The 21,526-nt window shown below is 16.4% G+C and overlaps 3 protein-coding genes and 1 non-coding gene across 4 annotated transcripts, besides 28 other annotated features; 3 read left to right on the plus strand and 1 right to left on the minus strand. All coding sequences in view use genetic code 6, as the record gives it.

Annotated features, from left to right (window-relative positions):
• Window positions 1–475: 475 nt before the first annotated feature.
• Window positions 476–507: a microsatellite.
• A 1,657-nt stretch (window positions 508–2,164) lies between these two features.
• Window positions 2,165–2,203: a microsatellite.
• Window positions 2,201–2,235: a microsatellite.
• Window positions 2,236–2,264: 29 nt separating this feature from the next.
• IMG5_198720 (phospholipid-translocating p-type flippase family protein, putative) lies at window positions 2,265–6,162 on the minus strand (the record flags this gene model as incomplete). Its single annotated transcript, XM_004024116.1, has 8 exons — window positions 2,265–2,528; window positions 2,584–2,697; window positions 2,764–2,847; window positions 2,894–3,335; window positions 3,698–4,012; window positions 4,063–5,334; window positions 5,589–5,708; window positions 5,759–6,162. The coding sequence occupies 8 exons, from the start codon at window positions 6,160–6,162 to the stop codon at window positions 2,265–2,267; spliced, it is 3,015 nt and encodes a 1,004-aa protein (XP_004024165.1).
• Window positions 3,635–3,693: a microsatellite.
• Window positions 3,636–3,687: a microsatellite.
• Window positions 5,342–5,397: a microsatellite.
• Window positions 5,343–5,422: a microsatellite.
• A 345-nt stretch (window positions 6,163–6,507) lies between the features above and the next one.
• Window positions 6,508–6,544: a microsatellite.
• Window positions 6,512–6,544: a microsatellite.
• A 449-nt stretch (window positions 6,545–6,993) lies between these two features.
• Window positions 6,994–7,094: a microsatellite.
• A 136-nt stretch (window positions 7,095–7,230) lies between these two features.
• Window positions 7,231–7,335: a microsatellite.
• Window positions 7,336–7,503: 168 nt separating this feature from the next.
• Window positions 7,504–7,545: a microsatellite.
• A 360-nt stretch (window positions 7,546–7,905) lies between these two features.
• Window positions 7,906–7,942: a microsatellite.
• Window positions 7,910–7,945: a microsatellite.
• Window positions 7,946–8,296: 351 nt separating this feature from the next.
• Window positions 8,297–8,337: a microsatellite.
• Window positions 8,338–10,857: 2,520 nt separating this feature from the next.
• Window positions 10,858–10,904: a microsatellite.
• A 450-nt stretch (window positions 10,905–11,354) lies between these two features.
• Window positions 11,355–11,425: a microsatellite.
• Window positions 11,426–13,993: 2,568 nt separating this feature from the next.
• Window positions 13,994–14,045: a microsatellite.
• Window positions 14,023–14,072: a microsatellite.
• A 2,402-nt stretch (window positions 14,073–16,474) lies between these two features.
• Window positions 16,475–16,541: a microsatellite.
• A 302-nt stretch (window positions 16,542–16,843) lies between these two features.
• Window positions 16,844–16,888: a microsatellite.
• A 316-nt stretch (window positions 16,889–17,204) lies between these two features.
• Window positions 17,205–18,071, plus strand: IMG5_198730 (hypothetical protein; the record flags this gene model as incomplete). The annotated part of the gene is made up of 2 exons (XM_004024117.1): window positions 17,205–17,652; window positions 17,953–18,071. The coding sequence occupies 2 exons, from the start codon at window positions 17,205–17,207 to the stop codon at window positions 18,069–18,071; spliced, it is 567 nt and encodes a 188-aa protein (XP_004024166.1).
• A 181-nt stretch (window positions 18,072–18,252) lies between these two features.
• Window positions 18,253–18,313: a microsatellite.
• Window positions 18,303–18,350: a microsatellite.
• A 150-nt stretch (window positions 18,351–18,500) lies between these two features.
• Window positions 18,501–18,572, plus strand: IMG5_198740. The gene has a single exon. It is a non-coding gene; the product is annotated as a tRNA-Asp (tRNA).
• A 642-nt stretch (window positions 18,573–19,214) lies between these two features.
• On the plus strand, window positions 19,215–19,526 carry IMG5_198750 (hypothetical protein; the record flags this gene model as incomplete). Its single annotated transcript, XM_004024118.1, has 1 exon — window positions 19,215–19,526. One exon carries the CDS (start codon window positions 19,215–19,217, stop codon window positions 19,524–19,526), a length of 312 nt encoding a protein of 103 aa, XP_004024167.1.
• A 960-nt stretch (window positions 19,527–20,486) lies between these two features.
• Window positions 20,487–20,522: a microsatellite.
• Window positions 20,487–20,528: a microsatellite.
• Window positions 20,492–20,526: a microsatellite.
• Window positions 20,529–20,731: 203 nt separating the features above from the next.
• Window positions 20,732–20,768: a microsatellite.
• A 48-nt stretch (window positions 20,769–20,816) lies between these two features.
• Window positions 20,817–20,876: a microsatellite.
• Window positions 20,877–21,526: the final 650 nt, after the last annotated feature.

Consider the following 21,526-nt stretch of genomic DNA (forward strand, 5'->3'; position numbering starts at 1 on the left):
TTCGACTTTGATATAGGAAAAACTGACAATATAAAATAATAAGGCATCCGAGTGAGTATTTTGGCACCTTCAGGTTATTTCACGTATGAAAATAAAAACTCAGAAAAGTTATTTTTTGCTAAAACAAATAATATAATGCTTGAAATTTTCGATTTTTTAAAGAAAAATCCCCTAAATAAAAAAATACCTTTTATTTCATTAATTGGTTTCCCAAAAGATGTAAATGAATTTCTTAATTAAGAATTATATTATTGTGGCTCAAATCCTAAAAATATTCCATATTTTTTAATTGAAAATTATGTCACTAATATGCCTTCTTTATTATTGAATAATTCCGGTTCTTTTTTATCAAAAAAGTCATCTTATTTTAAATTCTATAATATTAAAAAAAAACTATTCTTCAATAATAATTATAATAGTATTCTTTTTTAATCATTATAATAAGAAAAAAAATAAGCCAACGAGGATTGTAATTAATAATTAAAATAAGAATAATTAAGATAAGAAAAATGCTTTTATTTATAAGGAGAAGTAGATACTAGAAAGGGTTCTTTTTCTTTTATTACAAAACCTGAGTTAAAAAAAGAATTCCCTAAATAAAATATATTAGGTAAAATAACAGTTCTTGATAATGATAAATATATTCCTGTTTGTAATTAGAATGTTTAAATTAAAGTCTTGAACGAAGTTGGGGAAGAAACAGAACTTGCATCAGGTAAAACTGATAATATAAATGGAATTTTTAAAATAAATTCGCCTGTATTGAATAATTAATAAGAGTTTTAAGCTATTTTATATATTAATAACGAATAATTTTAACCTGTAAGTAGAAAATTCTAAATAGGAGGAATTAATGATGATATAGATATGAATTTAGGAGTTATGCATTTGACTAACTTTTTCGGAAAAAATGATTTAAATCCATAATTTAAATGTAAACCCAATACAAGGCTTTTTTTCAAAAAGAAAAATTAATAAAAATCCTAAAAAAAAAAATATATATAAAAAAAAGAATAAAACAAAAATATATAAAAGAATGGGTAAAACAACAATAATGCTTAATAAGAAGAAATAAATGAAAAAAATAATAATATATACTAAAAGGAAAAATTTTAAAAAATAAATAATGCTTGTAATGATTATTAGACTTTAAAAAATTTAAACGATAGATATTGTCCTTTAGAGTAATTATATTTAGCAGAAAAATAAAAAATACCCCAATAATTAATATATTAACAAGAAAAAAAGTTAACTGATGATGAAAAAAATAAACTAATACAAGATATAAAATTCAAAACAATCCAAATATAAGTCTTAGACATAATCTAAAACACAAAGGGTTAATCTGCATTAGTTCATTTATATAAAAACCATATAAATTGCTAAAACAGAATTTAAGAAAAGCCTCATTTTATCAGCTAAACTAATGACTAGGGAGTTTTGAAAATTTACAATTAGAATTTAGGAGATTATACTTTACAAATATAAATGAATGAAGAATATCATTTATATTGTAAATAATTTAGTCTCTAAAATATAAAAGAGGATATATTAACCATAAATGCCATTATAGTAAAAAAAGAAGATAAAAAAGGACGAGGAGTAATAATTCTTGAACATTCTTAATAAAATCCAGGCGTGGCTTTAGGAATGAGTAGTATAATAGATGAAAATAGGGAATGTTTAGTATCTTTCATTAATAGAAAATGTGCTGATTTTTAATATTTTAAACATTAATTCGGATAGGCGATTACTTTTGATTATACTTTGAAAAAAAATCACCTTTTTTTTGTCACTAAAATTTAATTAAATGAATCAGAGTAGGAATTAGCAGAAAATATAAAAGGAAATATCAAAAATAAAGATTAATTAAGTTTTGATAATAATAAAGATTTCCTTTAATCAGAACTTTTATTAAAAGTCTATTTACCAGAAAATGAATATGAATAATTCTTATTTTACCCACCTTTAGTATTAAATTAAGAATAAAATAATCAAAGTAATTTAACTTGGATGAGCTTTTGTTTTAACGGAGAATTAGGACTTATTAGTTCAAAACCAGTTAATGATTTTTATAAAATATAAGGAAATAATAATAAAAAGAAAGTATTTCCAAGTAGTAATTTTTGTAATGAATTTTATAAAAAATATAAGAAATAATCAGATTTATGATTTTTTTATTATTTATGTTCTTTTTATATTTTATTATTTATTAAATTTTTATTTTTTATAAATAAATAAATAAAATAATTTATAAATATTATTCATTTTATCTTAAAATTAATTTTAAAATTGTCTTTTTTATTTTTCATTATTTTCTCAAAATCATTAGGATCAATTTTTTTTTTAATGATTTAAAATATAAAAGGGGGAAGCCAACAAACAAAAACAATAATACATAGTTTAAGAATAAAATCTATATCCCATTCACTAATAATTATATAATTTTTTAAAAAAACTAAAGTTAAGCTATATATTCCAATAGAACATAAAATCGAAATAATCATAACAATATGAATTTTATGAATCTATATAGAAAAAAAAAATATGTATAATATATGTATATATATATAATATAAATACTGATGTTAATATATTTAAAAGTTCCAAAATTATTAAAGCTGAATAAGTAATAGTTTAAATTGAAATAAATGCATCATTAAAAATAAGAAAAGAAAGTATCATAATACAAGTACCCTAAATATATGTGTAAATATATATAATAATATATTATCTATATATCATATTTTTATATCTATATACCTAATAAATACTAATAAATATCCAACCAAGAAATGATTTAGTATTTAATTCTCTATTTTTTTACAAACTTTTATATAAAGGAGGCTTTATATAATTTTATTATAAATATATAATATAAAATAAAAAAAACATAATTCATAGCTGTGATTTCATCCACATCTTCGTCAAAAATAAGTGAAAATACTGGAAACATTGTAAAAATAGTTGAATATCCTAACATTAAAATACCATTATATATCGGAATAGGAACAAAGAAGAAACAAATGATAAAAATAGCTTAAATAACAGAAATAATAAGTCCCCTATGTATAACAAACTAAGATAAAACCGAACTTCTCTTATAACTTTACCTCCCATGCCACAAAAGTAATCTATTTAAATATTTAAATTAAAAAATTGAAAAATCCGCAGCTAAAGCAGCCTACATACCTTCTTTACCCACAATGCCTATGCCAACATCTGCACTTTAAATCATTGCGACATCATTTCCACCATCTCCTATGGCTGCAGTTTTTTGTCTTGTATATTTTTTTATACATTTAACTATTTCAGATTTTTATGTTGGAGAGCACCTTTTTAAATATTATAATATTTTTTTTTAAAAAAAAATATATCACCTACAACAAACAACAGCTGGGGCTTTAGAAGTTGCTCTAAAAAATAATTCTTCATATGATTATATAGCCAATTTTAAAGAAATACCATCAATAATTAATATACAATTATTAAAGGTCTCAAATCTATTAATCTCGTTTTATAAAATCAAAGGGTCTTCTATTTCTTTTATTAAATATTTATTCTATTATTAACTTTTTAAACCAGAAGAAATAGCAACACATACAGCTGTTTCAATCTAAAAATTAAATAACATTTATAAATATACAAATACATATACATATACAAATGCTTATACATATACATATATTTATATTACTTTGTCTCCAGTAAGCATCCATATTTTTATTCCAGCATTTCTTAAAGATTCAAGTGTATTACAAATATCTTCTTATAGTTTATCTTCTACACCTGTTATACCCAAAAATTCCATATTCTTTTCTATTTAAATTAATACTTCTTATATTTTCTCATCTCTGTTAACTAAACATTAACGAGCTTCTTCATATTATAAATTCCATTAATTAAATTCTTTTTCAGTTAAGTACTTTTAACATATAACTAATGTTCTTAAACCTTCACTAGATAAATTTTCTGATTCATCTAATAAAAAACCTCTTTAATATTCAGGTATCTTTAAATAGTTTTAAATAAATATATAAATATAAAATTAATAAATAAAACATTTTTACTTTACTTTTCATAATTGTATCAGCTCCTTTTAAATAAAAAATGTATCTATTAGTCTCTATTTATTTAACAACGATTCCCATTCTCTTACTCTCACTAGAAAATGGAAAATTTGCTAAAACTTTATAATTTTCATAATCTCCATTACCATTTTTTAATGTTATTAACTCCTAAGTTCTTTTATCTAATGAAACACCCATACTTTCTGCTATTTTAACCAACGCAACCTCATCAGGCGAACTAGCCTGATAATTTTTATCTTTTCCATCTTCATAAATAGGTATTACATTATGACAAACAGCCAAAGCAGTAATTAAATCTCTTAAAATAGCATCTTTATCTCTTCTAATATTTTTAATTTTTCCTACTTTATTATTATTAATATTAAATTATTAATCATTCTATTAGTTATTATATAATTATTGAATATCCCACATCGGTCCTAATCTATAAAAAAAATATAATTAATTATTTATTAATTTTTTTTTTTACTATTTTTCACATTATTCCTTTACAACATTTGAAATAAAAGAAATTTCTTCTGAAGTAAAAACACCTTATTCTAGTGACAATTTTTTAAAAATCATATAATTTTAAGTTAATGTTCCAGTTTTATCAGTTAAAAGAAATTTAATTCGCCCTAATTCTTCTGGAATTTAGCTTGATCTAGATACTGTACCTGGTATTTGATTATCAACATTAATTTTATAACAATAAATAAGTTTCGCGAAATCCAAATTAACTCTCATAGAAATCGGTATTATACTACTCAAAAGTAGAACATATCTAAAAATTATTACTATAGTACTGAATTCAGTAATAATTCCTTTTAAAAATACTAAAATAATAGACAATACAAGCATAAAAACAAATAAAAGTTTAGATAAATAATTCAATTCATTGTCTAATTAACCAAATTTGCAAACTGCACTTCTAGAGTTTAATGCTACTCGAGTTTCTTTTCCTGTATATATAACTATACCCCATATTTTACCTGATGCAAGTACAGTATTTGACCATAAACTGTTTTCTAAACTCAAACATTCTCTCAAATTTTAATTTTATTCTTTACATATATATAATCCTTAAAATTTATAAATGTTCTCAATAGGAGCTCCAATTTAAAATTCACCTTTAGATTCAAAAATACCTTATATACCTTTTTAATGAAATAAACTTTAACTTTTAAAAACAGGCTTTCTTAATTTCCAATCAGTTTCACCATCTAATTAATCTGTTTTTATAAATACATCTCCTGAAATATCACTTTAAAAAATAATAAATATATAAATATATAAATATATAAATATATAAATATATAATTATATATACTTATACATTAATTATATATAATTTTTTTATTAAATTTGCAATTTTTTATTTTTTCTATATTATTTTAAATAATCTAATCTTATAAAAAAAGGCTTTATTAAAATGATTTTGCCTTTTTTTATGATTGATATTAATATAAATATAAAAATAAATATTTCTATACTAAAATTATTCAATTTAATTTTTACTTTGTAGATAAAAGTATCATATCTGCAGGAATTCTTTAATTTGCCTAAACTTAAACTATATGCCCTACTTTCAGTTCTGAGCTTTTTAATGAAATTAATTATCCTTCTTTTTATATTACCCTATATATTTTTATTAAAAAAATTAATACTTTTTTATATATATTTTATACATATATTCTTAACTGTTAGCTTCTTTGTCTCTTTTAAAACGTTTATAATCATCATATGCTTCTTTTAATATAGTTAAAAATAATACTAATGATAAAGGTGCTACATAACTAAATAGAAGACCTACTTTTAAAACTGGTATAAATTAAGATATAGCTATTAATAAGAAAAATAGATTAAAGAAATATTTAAATTCATTATATAGGACTATTGGTATTAAAGTTATTGTTGTATATTTTTAATTTTTTATAATATTTTTGAAATAATTCGGGGGACTAACTGTTCCATCAATATTTATTATTCTATGTTCTTAAGAAATTTTAATCCCAAAAAAATATTAATATAATTTTTAATACCACTTTAATTACTAGATTTATATTTTTTTATAATAATATAAAAAAAACATATAAATTGTAATATTTTTATATATTAAAATCATTTATTTAAATTTATTTTTTATTGTTTAAATTTACATTATCTAATTCTTATATATTATTTTCTTGTAGAAGTTACTTTTTTAGATTTTTAGATTCTGTTAGTTCTTTTATTTAATTATCGTTTGTAGCTAAAGTTATTTCAAAGGTATCATTATTTTAAGTTTAATTCATATTTTTTTTTAATAATTTTTATTTATTTATTTTTAATAGTTAAATTTCAAGAATAATAAATTTAATAAATAAGATTTTTTTTATTAAAACATATAAACATTATTTTGTTTTTTTCAATAATTAACAAAATGGACAAACAATAATAAAATATTTTATTTAATATATATTTTATTAAATATACCTTATAATTAAAATATATAAAATCATAATTAATTTAATTCATCTTTAATTTTATATAAAAACTAACTACATTCAAATAGTTATTATTTTTATTTTTATAGAATTTTACTTTTAAGTATTTTAAGTGCATTATTATTTATTTTTTTTTAATTAGGTAAAAATTTATCAATATATTTTATTTTAACATCTTATATATCTTAAGAAACATTACAAATATTTGACTAATTATATTTAGAAGTATTTATAGAAATTAAATAGGGATTTGTTTAAGAAAAATTATACTCAAAAGAATTTCTTTAATTTTATAATTATTAACTATTGATATTTTCTTTTTATGTATCTTTTTTAATATTGTATCTATGATATTTATAATTTTTATAACAATTGTAATTATTGATATTAACACAATCATTATCTTAATTAATATTAAATTTACTATCATAATCTTATTTATTATTATATTATTATTGATTATTTTAAATATTATTTTATTACATTATATTTTTTGATTATGTAAATTATTTTTTACATTAATTATTTTAATTATTTTTTTATAAAATTTAACACTATTTATTATAAACGTTTTATTAGTTTTCGCAAGAAAAATCAAATAATTAAATTCTTGAAGATTCAAAATTTTTATATCTAAATTAATTAGAATTTCTATAACAAGAAAAATTCAAATGATTATTATAAATATTATTATTATTATTATTATTATTATTATTATTATTATTATTATTTATATCTTAATTAGTATTATTATTTATATCTTAATTAGTATTATTATTTGCATTATTATATATATAGTTCATATTTTTTCTTTCTATTTCCGATATATCAAATTCATTATTTTTGCTTTCTATATTTTTCTTATATTTTTAAAAACTTTTTCCATATATATTTTAAAATTTGTCACTTTCGATTTCTATTGTTATTGATTTGTTATGTTATTAATGCTTATTATTTTTATATTTCTTATTGCTTTTTTATATTTCTTAAATATCATAATTTAAACTTCTTTATCTCTTTTATAATGTTTATATATATTATTTTTGATTTTAAATACTAGACATTTTTACAATTATTTAATTTGTATTTTTTATTATTTTTTTATAAAAAATTTGATGATTGATGATGGTTAAGTTCGCTATATTTTTTTAAAAATAATAATTAAAAAATTAAATTCTTTTTAATTTTTTTTATTAAAAATTCAAATATTTTAATTTATAATAAAAATAAATATTATATAAGTTATTTTATAAATATAAATTCTTAAAATATAAAAAAATATTTTTTTATTTTATTTTTAAATATTATAAGAAATTGCAATAATAATTAATATATATAAAATTAAGCTTTAATATATATATATATATATTTAATATAATATATTTATTTTTTCAAAATGTCTTATTAATAAATATAACAAGAGTACAATAATTTTTTATTTTATAATTTAATTATTTTAAATAAATAAAGGAATTTGATTTTTGATCCTGATGATACTATAGAATTTTTAAAAGACTAGAATATACTCAACGAATATTCATCAAATTTAAAAATTATAAATAATACAGCAATATTTCTATTATTTTAAGTATTTATTGATTTTACTTATATATTTTATAAAAATTTAATAAAAATAAGTTCGATTAAATAGAAAACGGTTTTATTTTCGAACCTAAATATGGATATATAAATCCAAAATAGGAACTAAATATAAGAATAAAGACTGAATTAGTAAAAATAAAATAAATAAAATTATATAAATAAAAAAATTAATAAATAAAGGAATTTGATTATGGTAATTTTAATTAAAAAATAAGTTTGAAATATTCGCTTATTAGACAAAATGAAATAGTATAAATATTTAGCAATATATTTTTATTTATTTTTTTAAAAAAGAAGATTATTGACAAAAATCATATTTAAAATTATTTTGATTAAAATAAATTATATTAATATAAAAATTTCTAAATTTCAACTTGTGAATATTAGTCTTTTGCAAGTTTCGAATTATCATAAAGTATGTTTGAAAGAAATTACAAAGCCCAACAATTACAATAAAACTAAAATTTATCGGTATAACATTATTAATAATCTTAATTTGTATCATTTGCAAATTAAACTTAATAATAAATTGCATTTTATGAAAAATAAAATATCGAATATTAATAATTGAATTAAAAAATTGATGATAATATTTAGAAATAATAAACAAGTTTAATTGATACTGAACAATTCGATTTATCTGATAATTAATAGGAAAACAAATAATTAACATGTTCTAAGTTAGATGTTTTTGAATAATTAACTAAAAATTAAGGTTATAATGATAAAAATAATAATTATAATCAAAATTTATATAAAAGAAAGTATTAAGCAATATTTTTTAAAAATAAAAAGAAAAGGATTATAGTGATCAAAAAGAAACTAATCATGATTATGATTTTTAATAAACATAAAAATAATCAAAAACAAATTAGTAAAAATTTTCGTCTTTAATATATTATTAAATATATATATAATTATTTAAAGGTTAGATTTATTATTAATTAAAAATGAAGAATTTGAAAGCCCATTAGGTTAAAATAAAAAAGACATAAAAAATTCAAATTTTATAACTCTTGATAAGTAGATTTTAATATGCAATTCTATTTTTTTTTTTTAAATTATTAATATTTATATAATAGATTTTAATAAAATTAGTCTAACTATAATAATTAATCATAAATTATTTTTTGGAAAGATAAATATGAATATATATATAAAAGAGAATAATAATTTGGCAAAAATATAAATGAATAAATGTAAAAACTTTAGGATTTAAAATCTGAAATCAACAAATTAGAGTTTGTTCATAGGATTGAAAAATCTTCTAATTTAAAAATGTAAAATAAAGGTAATTCATATTATTAATTTTTTCATTAAATCAATTATTTTATTTTTATTTATTAATTTAATATATTTAATAGTTAAAATAAAAAATATATATATATATTTAAATTTTTTTTTTTAAATAATGAAAATATATTTATTTTTACTAATAAAGCATCATAAAATGGAATATCTTTATTGAATTTAATTTTTCTTAGTATAATATCGATTTTTATAGGCTCCATAATAAAAAAATTAAAAGGATGAATGTTTTATAAAATAAAAAAATATAATATAAATCATTTTTTCCAGTTTTTATTAAATTAGAGATAATTATTAATATTTTTATAAATAAATGTACATTATATTGAGTTAAAAACTTTTAATAAATAAATTTAAAATATAAAAATGTTTTAATATATATAAAAATACTTACTATATATAAGAATAGTAATATATTAATTATTTTTTGATATTTAATTTATTAATTAATTATTCTCCATTATTACAAAAAATGGAAAAAATAAAATAAAAAAAATTCTAATTTTTTTTTATTCAATTCTTACTATAATATAACTAAAAAATATAATTTTATAGGAAAATAAAATAGAATTTATATTAATTTTTAAATGACTAAAATAATAATTTCTATATATATATATCATAAAATATTATAAATAAATATAAAATAATATATTTTTTTTTTTAATATAAAAAAATAAATTAGCATTAATTAAATATATTAATTATTATCCAAAACATATTTTTGTTTTGTTTCTAAATTTTTATAATAATAAAATATAACAAAATAATGACAGAAATTTAATATTTTTCAAATAATTATATAAATACTGAAAATTTTAATTTTTTTTTTTATAACCTGATCTTTTAGAATAAATAAATTAAAAGGATGAAAAAACGCTATAAATGTAATATTTTTAATATTAAAATTGCGCAAAAATATTAAAGTTTAACTTAGATTATATTAAACTGAGTTTATAAAAAAAATGGTTAAATTCATTTCAAACTATAAATAGAATTAAAGTCAAGAAAATCAAAAATAATAGGAGTATATAAAAAAAACATTAAAATCAATCATTTAAATCCTTTTTTATTTTTAAAATATTTTATTTTATTAAATAAATAAAAAATAGGATTTTGTAAAATATAATAAATATTTTTTGCATGGAAAATAATTAAGAATTTATATTTATATTTTTTGGTGAAAAACTTGTTAAATAAAACACTTTTTCAAATATTGAAAGTGATGAAAAAATAACTAGTTCATAATATGTAAAATATAATGGAATTTAATAAAGTGAAAATATATTTCCTTTATTTTTTAATATATTTTTATCAGATAATATTTCTGATACATGTATATAATATAGTTTTAGATAAATCTTTTAGTAATTAATGAATATTAAACCATAAAAAGTAAATAAAAAAAAAAAGTAAAATTAAATATATAAAAAAAAAGATTTAACAATATATATTACAAGAAAATGATTTTTCTTAAAATATATTGCAAAGTATAGATAATGAAATAGTTGCCCAAACTCTAGAATAAATATTATTTTATACATTCAAAAATTACAATTAATATAATTAAGATTATTTAGATTTAATGTGTATAAAGGTAAAATATTTTCTTTAAGAAACGATAAAGCATTTATTAAAAACACAAGACGAATATTAATTTAGAAACATATCTTATATAATAATAAAAAATATAATATAAGAAATTTATACAAATATTTATTTTTAATAGTTTTACTAAATAGCATTATCTATTTAAAATACAATAAAAATTATAAAGTGCTTTTCATAGACAAATTTAATATATAAATAATATGTATTATGTGATATAGTTATAAATATATTATGTACATATAATGATCAAAGAATAAATAAAAAATAGTAAGTTAAAATATATATTATATATATATATATATATATATATATATATTTATAAAATATATATATATTGTATATACATATTTTTTAATATTATTTATAGAATTAATTTAAGGTATATCTTTTTAATATTTTATGTAAGAAATGGGATCTTTAAAAAATATTTTATCTTGCTAAAATTATTAAAATAAAATTTTAAATACATAATATTGTAGTCATATATAGATTTTTGGAATTTAAAAATTAAAATTTATAGAATTAATATACTAGTTAATAAAACTTAATTATGATTAAATAACTTATTAATTAATATCTTAAGAATATTTTTAAATAATACTTTTTTATTTCTTTTCATGTTAATTTAACAATATTTTACATTAATTAGTTTATGATATAATTTTTTATTTGTCGAAATTTGTTAATTAACATAATTCAGCTAATTATAAATTATTAATATATGTGAATAAAATAAAAATACAAAATTTTTATATATAAATATTATTTTATATTAAAATAAAAGATTGTAAGAGATATTGATATATGTAAATATTTGATAGCAAATACAATTAATATAAATTTATAATGCCCAAATATCAAAAAAGCAATCATTAGAAAACCAAATATGGGCTACATTATAAAAATTGCTGATTTAATTGAAACTTTGCGTATAGAAAATTAAATAATATAAGATATCATATAGAATAATAGACATTTAAGTAATTTATTTTAAAAATAATTATTTTTAATTAATTTAAAGAAAAAGAATGGAATATATTCTGTAATACAATTCTAAAGGAAAATATTGAGATTTAATAACTCAAACTAGGGGATTCTCAAAAAAGTAAATAATTTGAATAGGTAATTACTTAAACTAAATTTTTTACAACTGTAAAAATCTAATTATCGAGCAAATTATATTAAAATAGAAGAGTTTAGTAAAACTAATAATCTCTTAGTAAAAAATTAATAAACACACTCACTATATTTATTATTTTGAATTTAATTTTTTTATAAAATAGATTGTAATAATAAAAGTAATAATATTGATCAAATTTAAGATTAAAATATTAAATCATTTAAAAAAAAATGTTCTATTAGTGTAGAACATAAAAGCCCAACAAGAAATAGTTAATTAAAGTTTACTTAAGGAAAAAAATAAAGTAGACATGATTGCAATTAAAATAAAGAAATTATTAACAATTTATATAAATAATTGAATCAAAATAATAAAAGGATTCTTATTCTTAGATCTCCGTAATAAAAAGATAATGAATCAAAAATTATGCTAAATATAAAAAATAAAAATAGTCTATAAAATTTAATCCTTAAAAATAATTAAAAGGAATAAGGAAAGATTTTAATTAAATCCAAAGATGATTTACATTCCATAAAATTTGAAAAAAGACTTTCAGAAAACACGAATAATATTAAAAAAAATTCATAAGAAAAACATACTTTAATTAACGAAAAAATCATAATAAATGATAAAGAAGAGTATAAAACTCATAAAAAGAAAAACAAATCAGAACCTAATATGAATAAGTTTATTTAAAATGATAATTTTTAAATAAAATTACATAAAATTTAATCAGATGTATATAATAAAAATTAAAATATAAGCAAAACTAAAAATGATTAACTAAAAAATTAAACTAAATAAAATAAATAAGCCATATCTATAGAATTGAAAGATGTTAATAACAAGAAATAGAAAAATTATAATAATACATAAAATAATGATATATAAATAAATTTAGAAATGCATTAAATTAAAAAAAGCCCTTTAATAAGTAGTGTAAGAGATATAGCTAATAATCGATTTAATAATTTTTTTATTGATAAAAATTTTAAAAATATTAATTCAAATTAAAATTAAAAAAACGAATAAGAATTCGACTTTGAATTTGATAAAATATGTGAAGAAAATGATGTAAATATAAGTATACTTGATATTAAACATTTTTATTACTATTTGAATTAAAAAAATTAATAACTAAATAATATTAACAGAAAATATTTAGCAAAAAAAATTAATTATTAAGTAAAAAGAAAATCTTAAGAGTTAATTTTAAATAAATTTAATAATTTTAAAGATTATTATTAACATAAATAATTAAAACATTAATTCTTTGATTAATAAAACTATAAAAAGCTAATTATACCTTAAATAAATAACAAACCATTTATATAATATTAAAAATAATTATAAAATAATATGTAAAGTATTTAATAAGATTATTATATAGATAAATATTAAAATTAATTTAAAGCTGAATTATATCAAAATTAATATTTATTTTATATGGTTTAATAAACAGAAAAATATAAACAAATCTAAATAAATAATGGGTATAGAGTTCATAGAATAGAAAATTTAAATCATAATATATTTGGTTATTCGAATCAAGATAAAATTTTAAATAATTTTAAAATTATAGATTATTTAAAAAATAAATAAAATTTCATTAAAAACTAATAAATTTTAGATATAAAAGCTTACAATATTATTAAAAATAATTACTTTTATACATAATAAAATGAATAAAACAAATTGTATGATTTTTAAAATGATATTATATTAGATAATAATTTTAGTTTTTAAAAGTTTAATTTTAATTTGATAAAATTATAAAATTAGGAAATAATTAAGAGTTATGAAAATTAAAGCAAATAATTATTAAAAAATAAAGAGAATAATTAGAAATAAAATGAAGAATAAGAAAATAAAGATAATTTTTAATATTTTATATAATAATAAAAGAAATAAAATTATTTATTATTATTCAATATAAATAAATCAAAAGAATTTGAATTTTATATTAATTTTTGAAAAACATATAAATTCTTTGAGAATTAAAATTACATTATTTAAATTAGTGATATTACTTCTAAAAAACAAATATTTTGTTTTAATATTTTTGTAAATTACTTTTTAAAATTTGTTTAAAAAAAATTGTTTTTATATAATAATAATAAAAAATATATATTACCAAACAATAATTTGAATAATATGAATAATATAATAAATTATTTTTAAAAATCATAATATTTTATATATTAAAATGTTGAAACTTTTTATATCATATAAAATATAATTAATATTTATATATCTTATTGTTTTTTTTCGTTTAAAGATTTTTAATCATATACAATTGAGAAGCTATTATAGTTCATGAGTACTAGAAGAATTATTGAACTTTTTACAAACTTTTGCTCTTAATAAATATTACCTTTATTTTTATTAAATATATATACGAATATCTTAATTAATTAAAAGATATTTTTTTACTCTATTTATTAAATTATAAGAGAATATTATTCCTTATTTAAGACTTAGAATATATTTAAAATTTTTTATCCATTAGTAACCTATAATAAATAAAATAATAAAAAAAATATTTATAATAAAATAAAAAAAGAATGCTTTATATTCAAGTTAGAATTCATTATTGCCATTTTTAATAAAGTCAGTAATATCTTAAGCAACTAAAATTTAAATATCTTAATCAGATTCAATATGAATCAAATATTAATCAAATAAATTCTTTCTTAAAATAAGTTAACAAGTTTATTATTATTTATCATTTTATTTAATCAACTAGAATGTAATAAAATTATCTTCTTTTTCCTCAATAAGACTTTATATAATATACTATTGTTCATTAATTTTTTCTTATAATTCTTAATTAGTATTCTTTAATTTTTAATAATTATCTTTAGTTTATTTCACTAATTCAATTTATTCAAAATAATCTCTTTTTAATTTCATATAATTCTTTTATAAAAAAGTGTTTTATTTCTTTAATTTCTGTAAGTTGTTTTCTTTTTATTATTAAACTTATAATAATGATTTATTTATTTTAATTGGTTAGTATTTTTTAATTTGTTTTATTTCTTTATTTAATCTAGCTATTGTTTTATTTAATTTTTTATCTTCTTATTTTTCACTTAAATTAAATTACTATTATTGCTATATTAAACATTATTTATTATCATTGTTAGTATTATTTGTCGATGCACTATTTGCATTTGCATTAAAATTATTATTTAATTAGTCATAAAGTATGGGCGATTATTTTTCCTAATAAGCAATTTAATTATCAGAATTAATTAATTACTTTTCAGCATAACAAAACTTTGCAAATCCTGATGCTAGCATTTTAGAAACCCCTTCAATATTTTATAATAAAGCATTTGAGCTTTTTAATTCTTTACTTCTATAATTTTCATTTAAAGAATTGTTTGTATTATTATTAAAATTCTAATTAGGGTTTATATTATTTTACACAGACTTAATTGGACTTATTTCTATCGAATTTATAAATTTTAGTTACTTTTTTAATAAAACAGTTTTTTAAATATATTAAAATAGAAACCATTAAATATTTTTAAAAATAAATAAATTAAGGTTTACATTTAAAGGAGTTTTAAGCTAATTTTTTTTTTCATTTTAAACTTAATATTATTGTTAGAATTAAAGAATTAAATCATTTTACTTTAAAATTAAATCAAATTATTTTTTAAGTTCTTATTTTTCATTTCTATCTTTTATCATTTCTAACTATAATGCTGATAACTTTCTTTTCATTTAAATTATAAGTTAATCTTTATCTAATAAAATAACAAAATATAATAGTTTATTTAAAAAAAATATTATTAACCTTGTAAAAGTTAAATATCATTCATTTTTTTTATTACAGAAAAAAAAAAAATATAGCGTTTAAAAAAAAAAAAAACTAATAAAATTAAAATAAAGAAAAAATAAAATAATATATATAATAATATGTAAAATTAAAATTCCAATTAGAAATATAATTAAAAAAATCTATTATTATGTAAAAATTAAAATAATAAATAATTCAAATATTCATTTTATTATTATGGCGATAACTGATATATATATATATATATATACATTACATGTTATTTTGTTTTTAATTTATATAATTGTCTTTTTTACTTTTTGTAATTTTAAATTTATAGAGTATAACATATATATTATATTTACATTTTTAAATTTTTATTTATTTTTTTAATTAAAATATTAATGAAATATTTATGATTTAGTTAGAATTTAAAATTTTATTAATTTCTAAATAAAAAATAAACAATTAAATTTCTTTAAAAAAAATTAAAAAATATATTTATTTAATAATCATTTTAATAAAAAAAAAATATTTATTTTTAAAAATTCTAATAATTTATTAATAAAATCAAATGTTATTTTAAATTTTAATTTTTAGTTTACTAAAATTTTATTGTTAATTTTTTTTAAATTATATAATTTTTTATAGAAATAACACCCAATGAAAAAAAATTTTAACTATTAATATTTTTTTTTCATCTAAATTTTTAAGTCATTTTAATTTTTTATTAAAATGCTTAATTATTATAAAATTAAAATTATAATTAATTTAATATTTAATTAATTTTCCTCTTCATATTAGTAATAAAAAAAAAATTAACTATAGTTATTTAATTGAAAATAATAAGTTTATATTTTTTTTATATTATAAATATATTTTTATTTATAACTTATTTTTTTTAATATGAAAATATTTTAATTAAATTAGTTTAAAATTTAATTTTTATAATATAAAAAAGTAAAATATTATTATATATATATTAAAAAAATATAATAAAACAAAATTTTAAAAATATATTAAATTTATATATGCCCACTTTTCTTATTTAATTTAATTTAAAATTATCTTTCTAGAAGATTTTAAATTTTTTTTTTTGGTTTTTTTTTAAAAAAATAATAAAAAAATAATTTATATTTAATAATTATCTCTAAATCTTATTAAAAAAAATATACATATATTTAAATAAAAAAAAGAAGGTAAACAAAAAAAACTAAATAATGGCCGAAGCTTTCAAAAAATATTAATCTTTCGATTTCTCAAAGTGTAATGAATGGTAAACATATTATACAAACCTATTTCCAATTCCTCCAACTAATAAAGTAGATAGATTCAAACGTAAATGGTATAAAAACAATATAGATTAATCTTTTGACATTGATTACAAAGAATAAGAAACTAAACAATAATAATAATATGAAGAACCTCCAAAACCATAACCTTACAAAAACAATTCTCTTTACACTCTTGAGAACTTATTAAAAATAGCTGTATTTCCATGTTCAGTATTAGCTGAGCCATACATCGTAAAAATATGTATTGTAATATCTTCAGTATTAGCAGTAATAAGAAACAAAGGTATGATAAAATTCTCTAAAGAATATTTAGCTTTAGTAATCACTTCTGAGTTTTTCCATAATATAATATTCACAATAAGTATTCCTCATGGTAGAAATTCATTTGTTTTTTATTTACCAATTTATATCCATTTTTTGAGTGGATTATGTGGATTTATATAAGCATATCCTAGCTTCCCCATTATTTAGAATTAGCCTTAATTTAAATAATTTATCAGTTATATTATAGCAAATAGAGCTCATCTTATTTTGGCAAAAATGAAAGTCGAGATTTTCCTATTTTTTTATACTATATTTGGCGTATTTTTTGGGCTTTCTAGCTTTATTAATGTATTCCTTATGTTCTAGTTCATTTCAATGAAAAGTAAAATTAGCTAATAAATGTAAGTAGCCTAATATGAATTTAAGAATATTATTAGAAGTATAACTCCTGGACCTCTTAAGGTAGTTGTCGAGAAGTTAATTATGGGTTATGAAAAACTTTTAAATTTACTTACACCTTCTTAATGATTTTTTTTTTTTTAATTTTATATATAAATATTTTATATATTTAATTGTATGAACTATTTAATGAGATTTAATTAGGATATTTTTGTATTTTTTTTTTATATATAAAAAGAATATTTAAAATGATATTTTAATTTAATACAATACTAATTCTTTTTTTTTTTTTTTTTTTGTATTATTACCATTAAAAATATTTTGATTTATTTTAAAGGATAATTATATTTATTTTGTAAAAATATTAATTTTAATATTAGATTTTAATTTTAATTTAAATATAAATTTAGCATTAAAATTTTAAAAGAAATTATTAATTTTATTAAATACTTGAAATTAAAAGTTGATTTTGATAAATCATTTAACTATCTTTTTTTTATTTTATTCATTATTAAACAATATGTTTCTTACTTAAATTCATTAAAAATATGTATTCAATCCGAGATAGTATAGTGGTTAGTATTCCTGCCTGTCACGTAGTAGACCTGGGTTCAATTCCCGGTCTCGGAATTTATTATTTTTTTTTTAAAAAAAATAAAATAAAATATTTTACTTTAATAATTATTTCTTTTATAAAAATTTGAAAAAAATAAAATAAAAAATCTAAATATATTTGAATAATAAAAATACTAAAATAATACATATCATATTTACATTTTGAAAAAAATAAAAATATTATTGTAGCAATCATAATTATCATAAAAATAAAATTCAAAAAAAACAAAATAATGGACATAAGTTAAAAAGTTAAATGGGCTTTTCAAAAAGTAATCGTATTCCAGGTGGGGGTTACGAGGAGGCTGTTATTATTGAGCAAGAAAAATCAAATTGCCGTAAATAACTAAAGGATATAAAAGACGAAAACATAAAGCGATAAAGTTTTCATAAATCGATTCATTAATAAAGATAATCATTACTTGAAACTCGTAAAACGACAAGTTTTTAAACCGTATTAGGAATAGTAAATACTATGGTAGGTAGTGTAGCCCTTGTTTTACCTCCAAATATGACTAATGGAGGTATAATAATGAGTTTTATTGTAATGACAATTATAGGTTATGTTTCTTATAAAACATGCACTTTTATAGTTATATATAAAAATCCATATGAGAATGACTTTTCGGAAGTATTAGAACGTATATTAGGTAAAAAATGGTCCAAATTATTTTCTATTTCAAGTTGTTTATTATTATTTTTGACAGGAATAATTTATTTTTTATTAATGAATAGTGTACTTTATCCTATTTTAAAATATATAATGATAAAATGCAATAATAATAATTTTGCGAATGTAAACGAAATTTCATTTTCAAAAATTTCTATTTAATATCAAAGTATGATTTTAATAATCCCTTGTTTTATTGTTTTCTCTCAAAAAAATTTAACTATAATTATGAAGCTTTCCAAAATTGGGGCATTTGCAATTTTTAGTTATGGAATTTTTATTTTTTATATTTTTATTGATAATATTGTATCAGGAAAATTATAAGAAAACTTTCACAAATTGCCTCTTTTTACATCCGATATTGCAGGGGTAACCGGCTCTTTTGCTTTAGCGTATTTCTTACACAATATCATATGTTAAATAATGACTAATAATCTCAATTAAGAGAAAAATATGAGAGATTTAAAAGCTGGTTATAGCCTAGTTTATATAATATATACTTTTATAGGTGTTTTTGGATGTATTGGGGTATTTGGAAGAGGCGAAGAACTAGGAACTAAAGTCACAATTTCCTCTTATTTTAAAGATGATGATATTAGACCTAGATTTGTTGAATTATTATTTTTAGTTTAACTTTTTACCGCAACTCCAATCCTTAATTTTGTTTCTAGAGCTTAATTTTTTAATATTTTTTAGAATGAATATGAAGATATTTCTACTAGAAATTTTTATATTTTTAATGTTGTTTTTTCACTTTCTTGTGTAGGATTTTAAATTTTAAATATTAATCCTTCTATTGTTATTGGATTAAATGGAGCAGTTTGTGGCTTCTTAATTGTCTATATAATTCCTTTGGCAATTAGAATTAAAAAATCTAAAAAAAAAAATAGTAATACAGAAACATATAATGAAGATTCTTTATTAATAGAAACCGAAGTTAAATAATAATAATAATAATAAAATTCTAATTAATTATTGAGTAATAAAATTAATTTTATTGAAAAGTTCTTGTGGATTGGAGCTATTTGTATTGGATTGAGTATCCTTATATTTTAATTTATAAATATTGCTAAAAAAATAAAAGGATGAAATATAATATAATAGTTTTTTTAATATTTTTAAGATATATATTATGTAACTTTATTTTTATGTTTTTATTGACTAATTTTTTAATTATTTCTATATAATTTTAGGTATATTTAATATCTTAAAAAATACTTTTAAAGATATTTAATTACGTTAAAATATTATAAAAATTTTAAATTTAAAATATAAAAATAAATTAAAATTAAAAAAAAAATATATATAAATATATATTTATAATTTTAATTTATATATTATGATATAATTATGAAAATTTTGTATATTAATATATATATATATTATATTAAATTTATATTTTATTTAAACTAATTTTTTTATTTTTTTAATATTTATAATCAACGAAAAAGCTGATATTATATAAAATTAAATGTATTTATAATTAATAAAAAAACAATTGTCAATTAAATAATCAATTAAATATTAAAAATACAATTAAAGACACACAATAATGTATAAATTTAAAACTTTAAAATGGAATTTAAATAAATAAATAAAAAAATTAATAATATATAAATATAAAAAACTATATAAAGATAATAATTATATTAGAAAATTATATATTAATAAAAAACTAAAATAAAAACTACTTATGTTTACTTCTTAAGAAATTAATTAAGATAAGCAAAACTATATAGAAACTAGTCCAAAAATTTATCAAAAACATCAATATAAGTAAGATGAGATAATTGCATTAAACAATTAATACATATTAGTAAATAAATAAAATTTAAAAATAGCTATTAAAGGAGATATAGAAAATAAATAATAAGATGAAGAAGAAGAATTATATTAGTAAGCATCTTATGAATAATATAATTAAATTTCAGATTATGACATATAATTCGCTCTAGATAACTATAATTCTGAAGAAGAAAATTTAAGAAAATAATCTAAGACCTTCCAAATTGAATATAAAATAGATTTTAAATTAGATAAAAAAATCATTAACGCAATTAATTAGAGAAACGAAAAAAGAAATCAAGAATAAAATTAAGATTAATTCTATTAATATATGTTTTTCCCTAACTAACAAATAATAAATAATAAAAACATTTACAATCAATAAGAAATGATGCAATAGATAATGATTGATTAATAATTTTAACTTTAAATGATTTATCTTGTATAATAAGAAGGTTATGGATTTCCGATCAAAAACTAATAGGATTAATAATAATATATGTGCAATTATTAA

Source organism: Ichthyophthirius multifiliis (genome assembly GCF_000220395.1).
Source record: "Ichthyophthirius multifiliis unplaced genomic scaffold scaff_1120509251414, whole genome shotgun sequence".
NCBI lineage: Eukaryota > Ciliophora > Oligohymenophorea > Hymenostomatida > Ichthyophthirius > Ichthyophthirius multifiliis.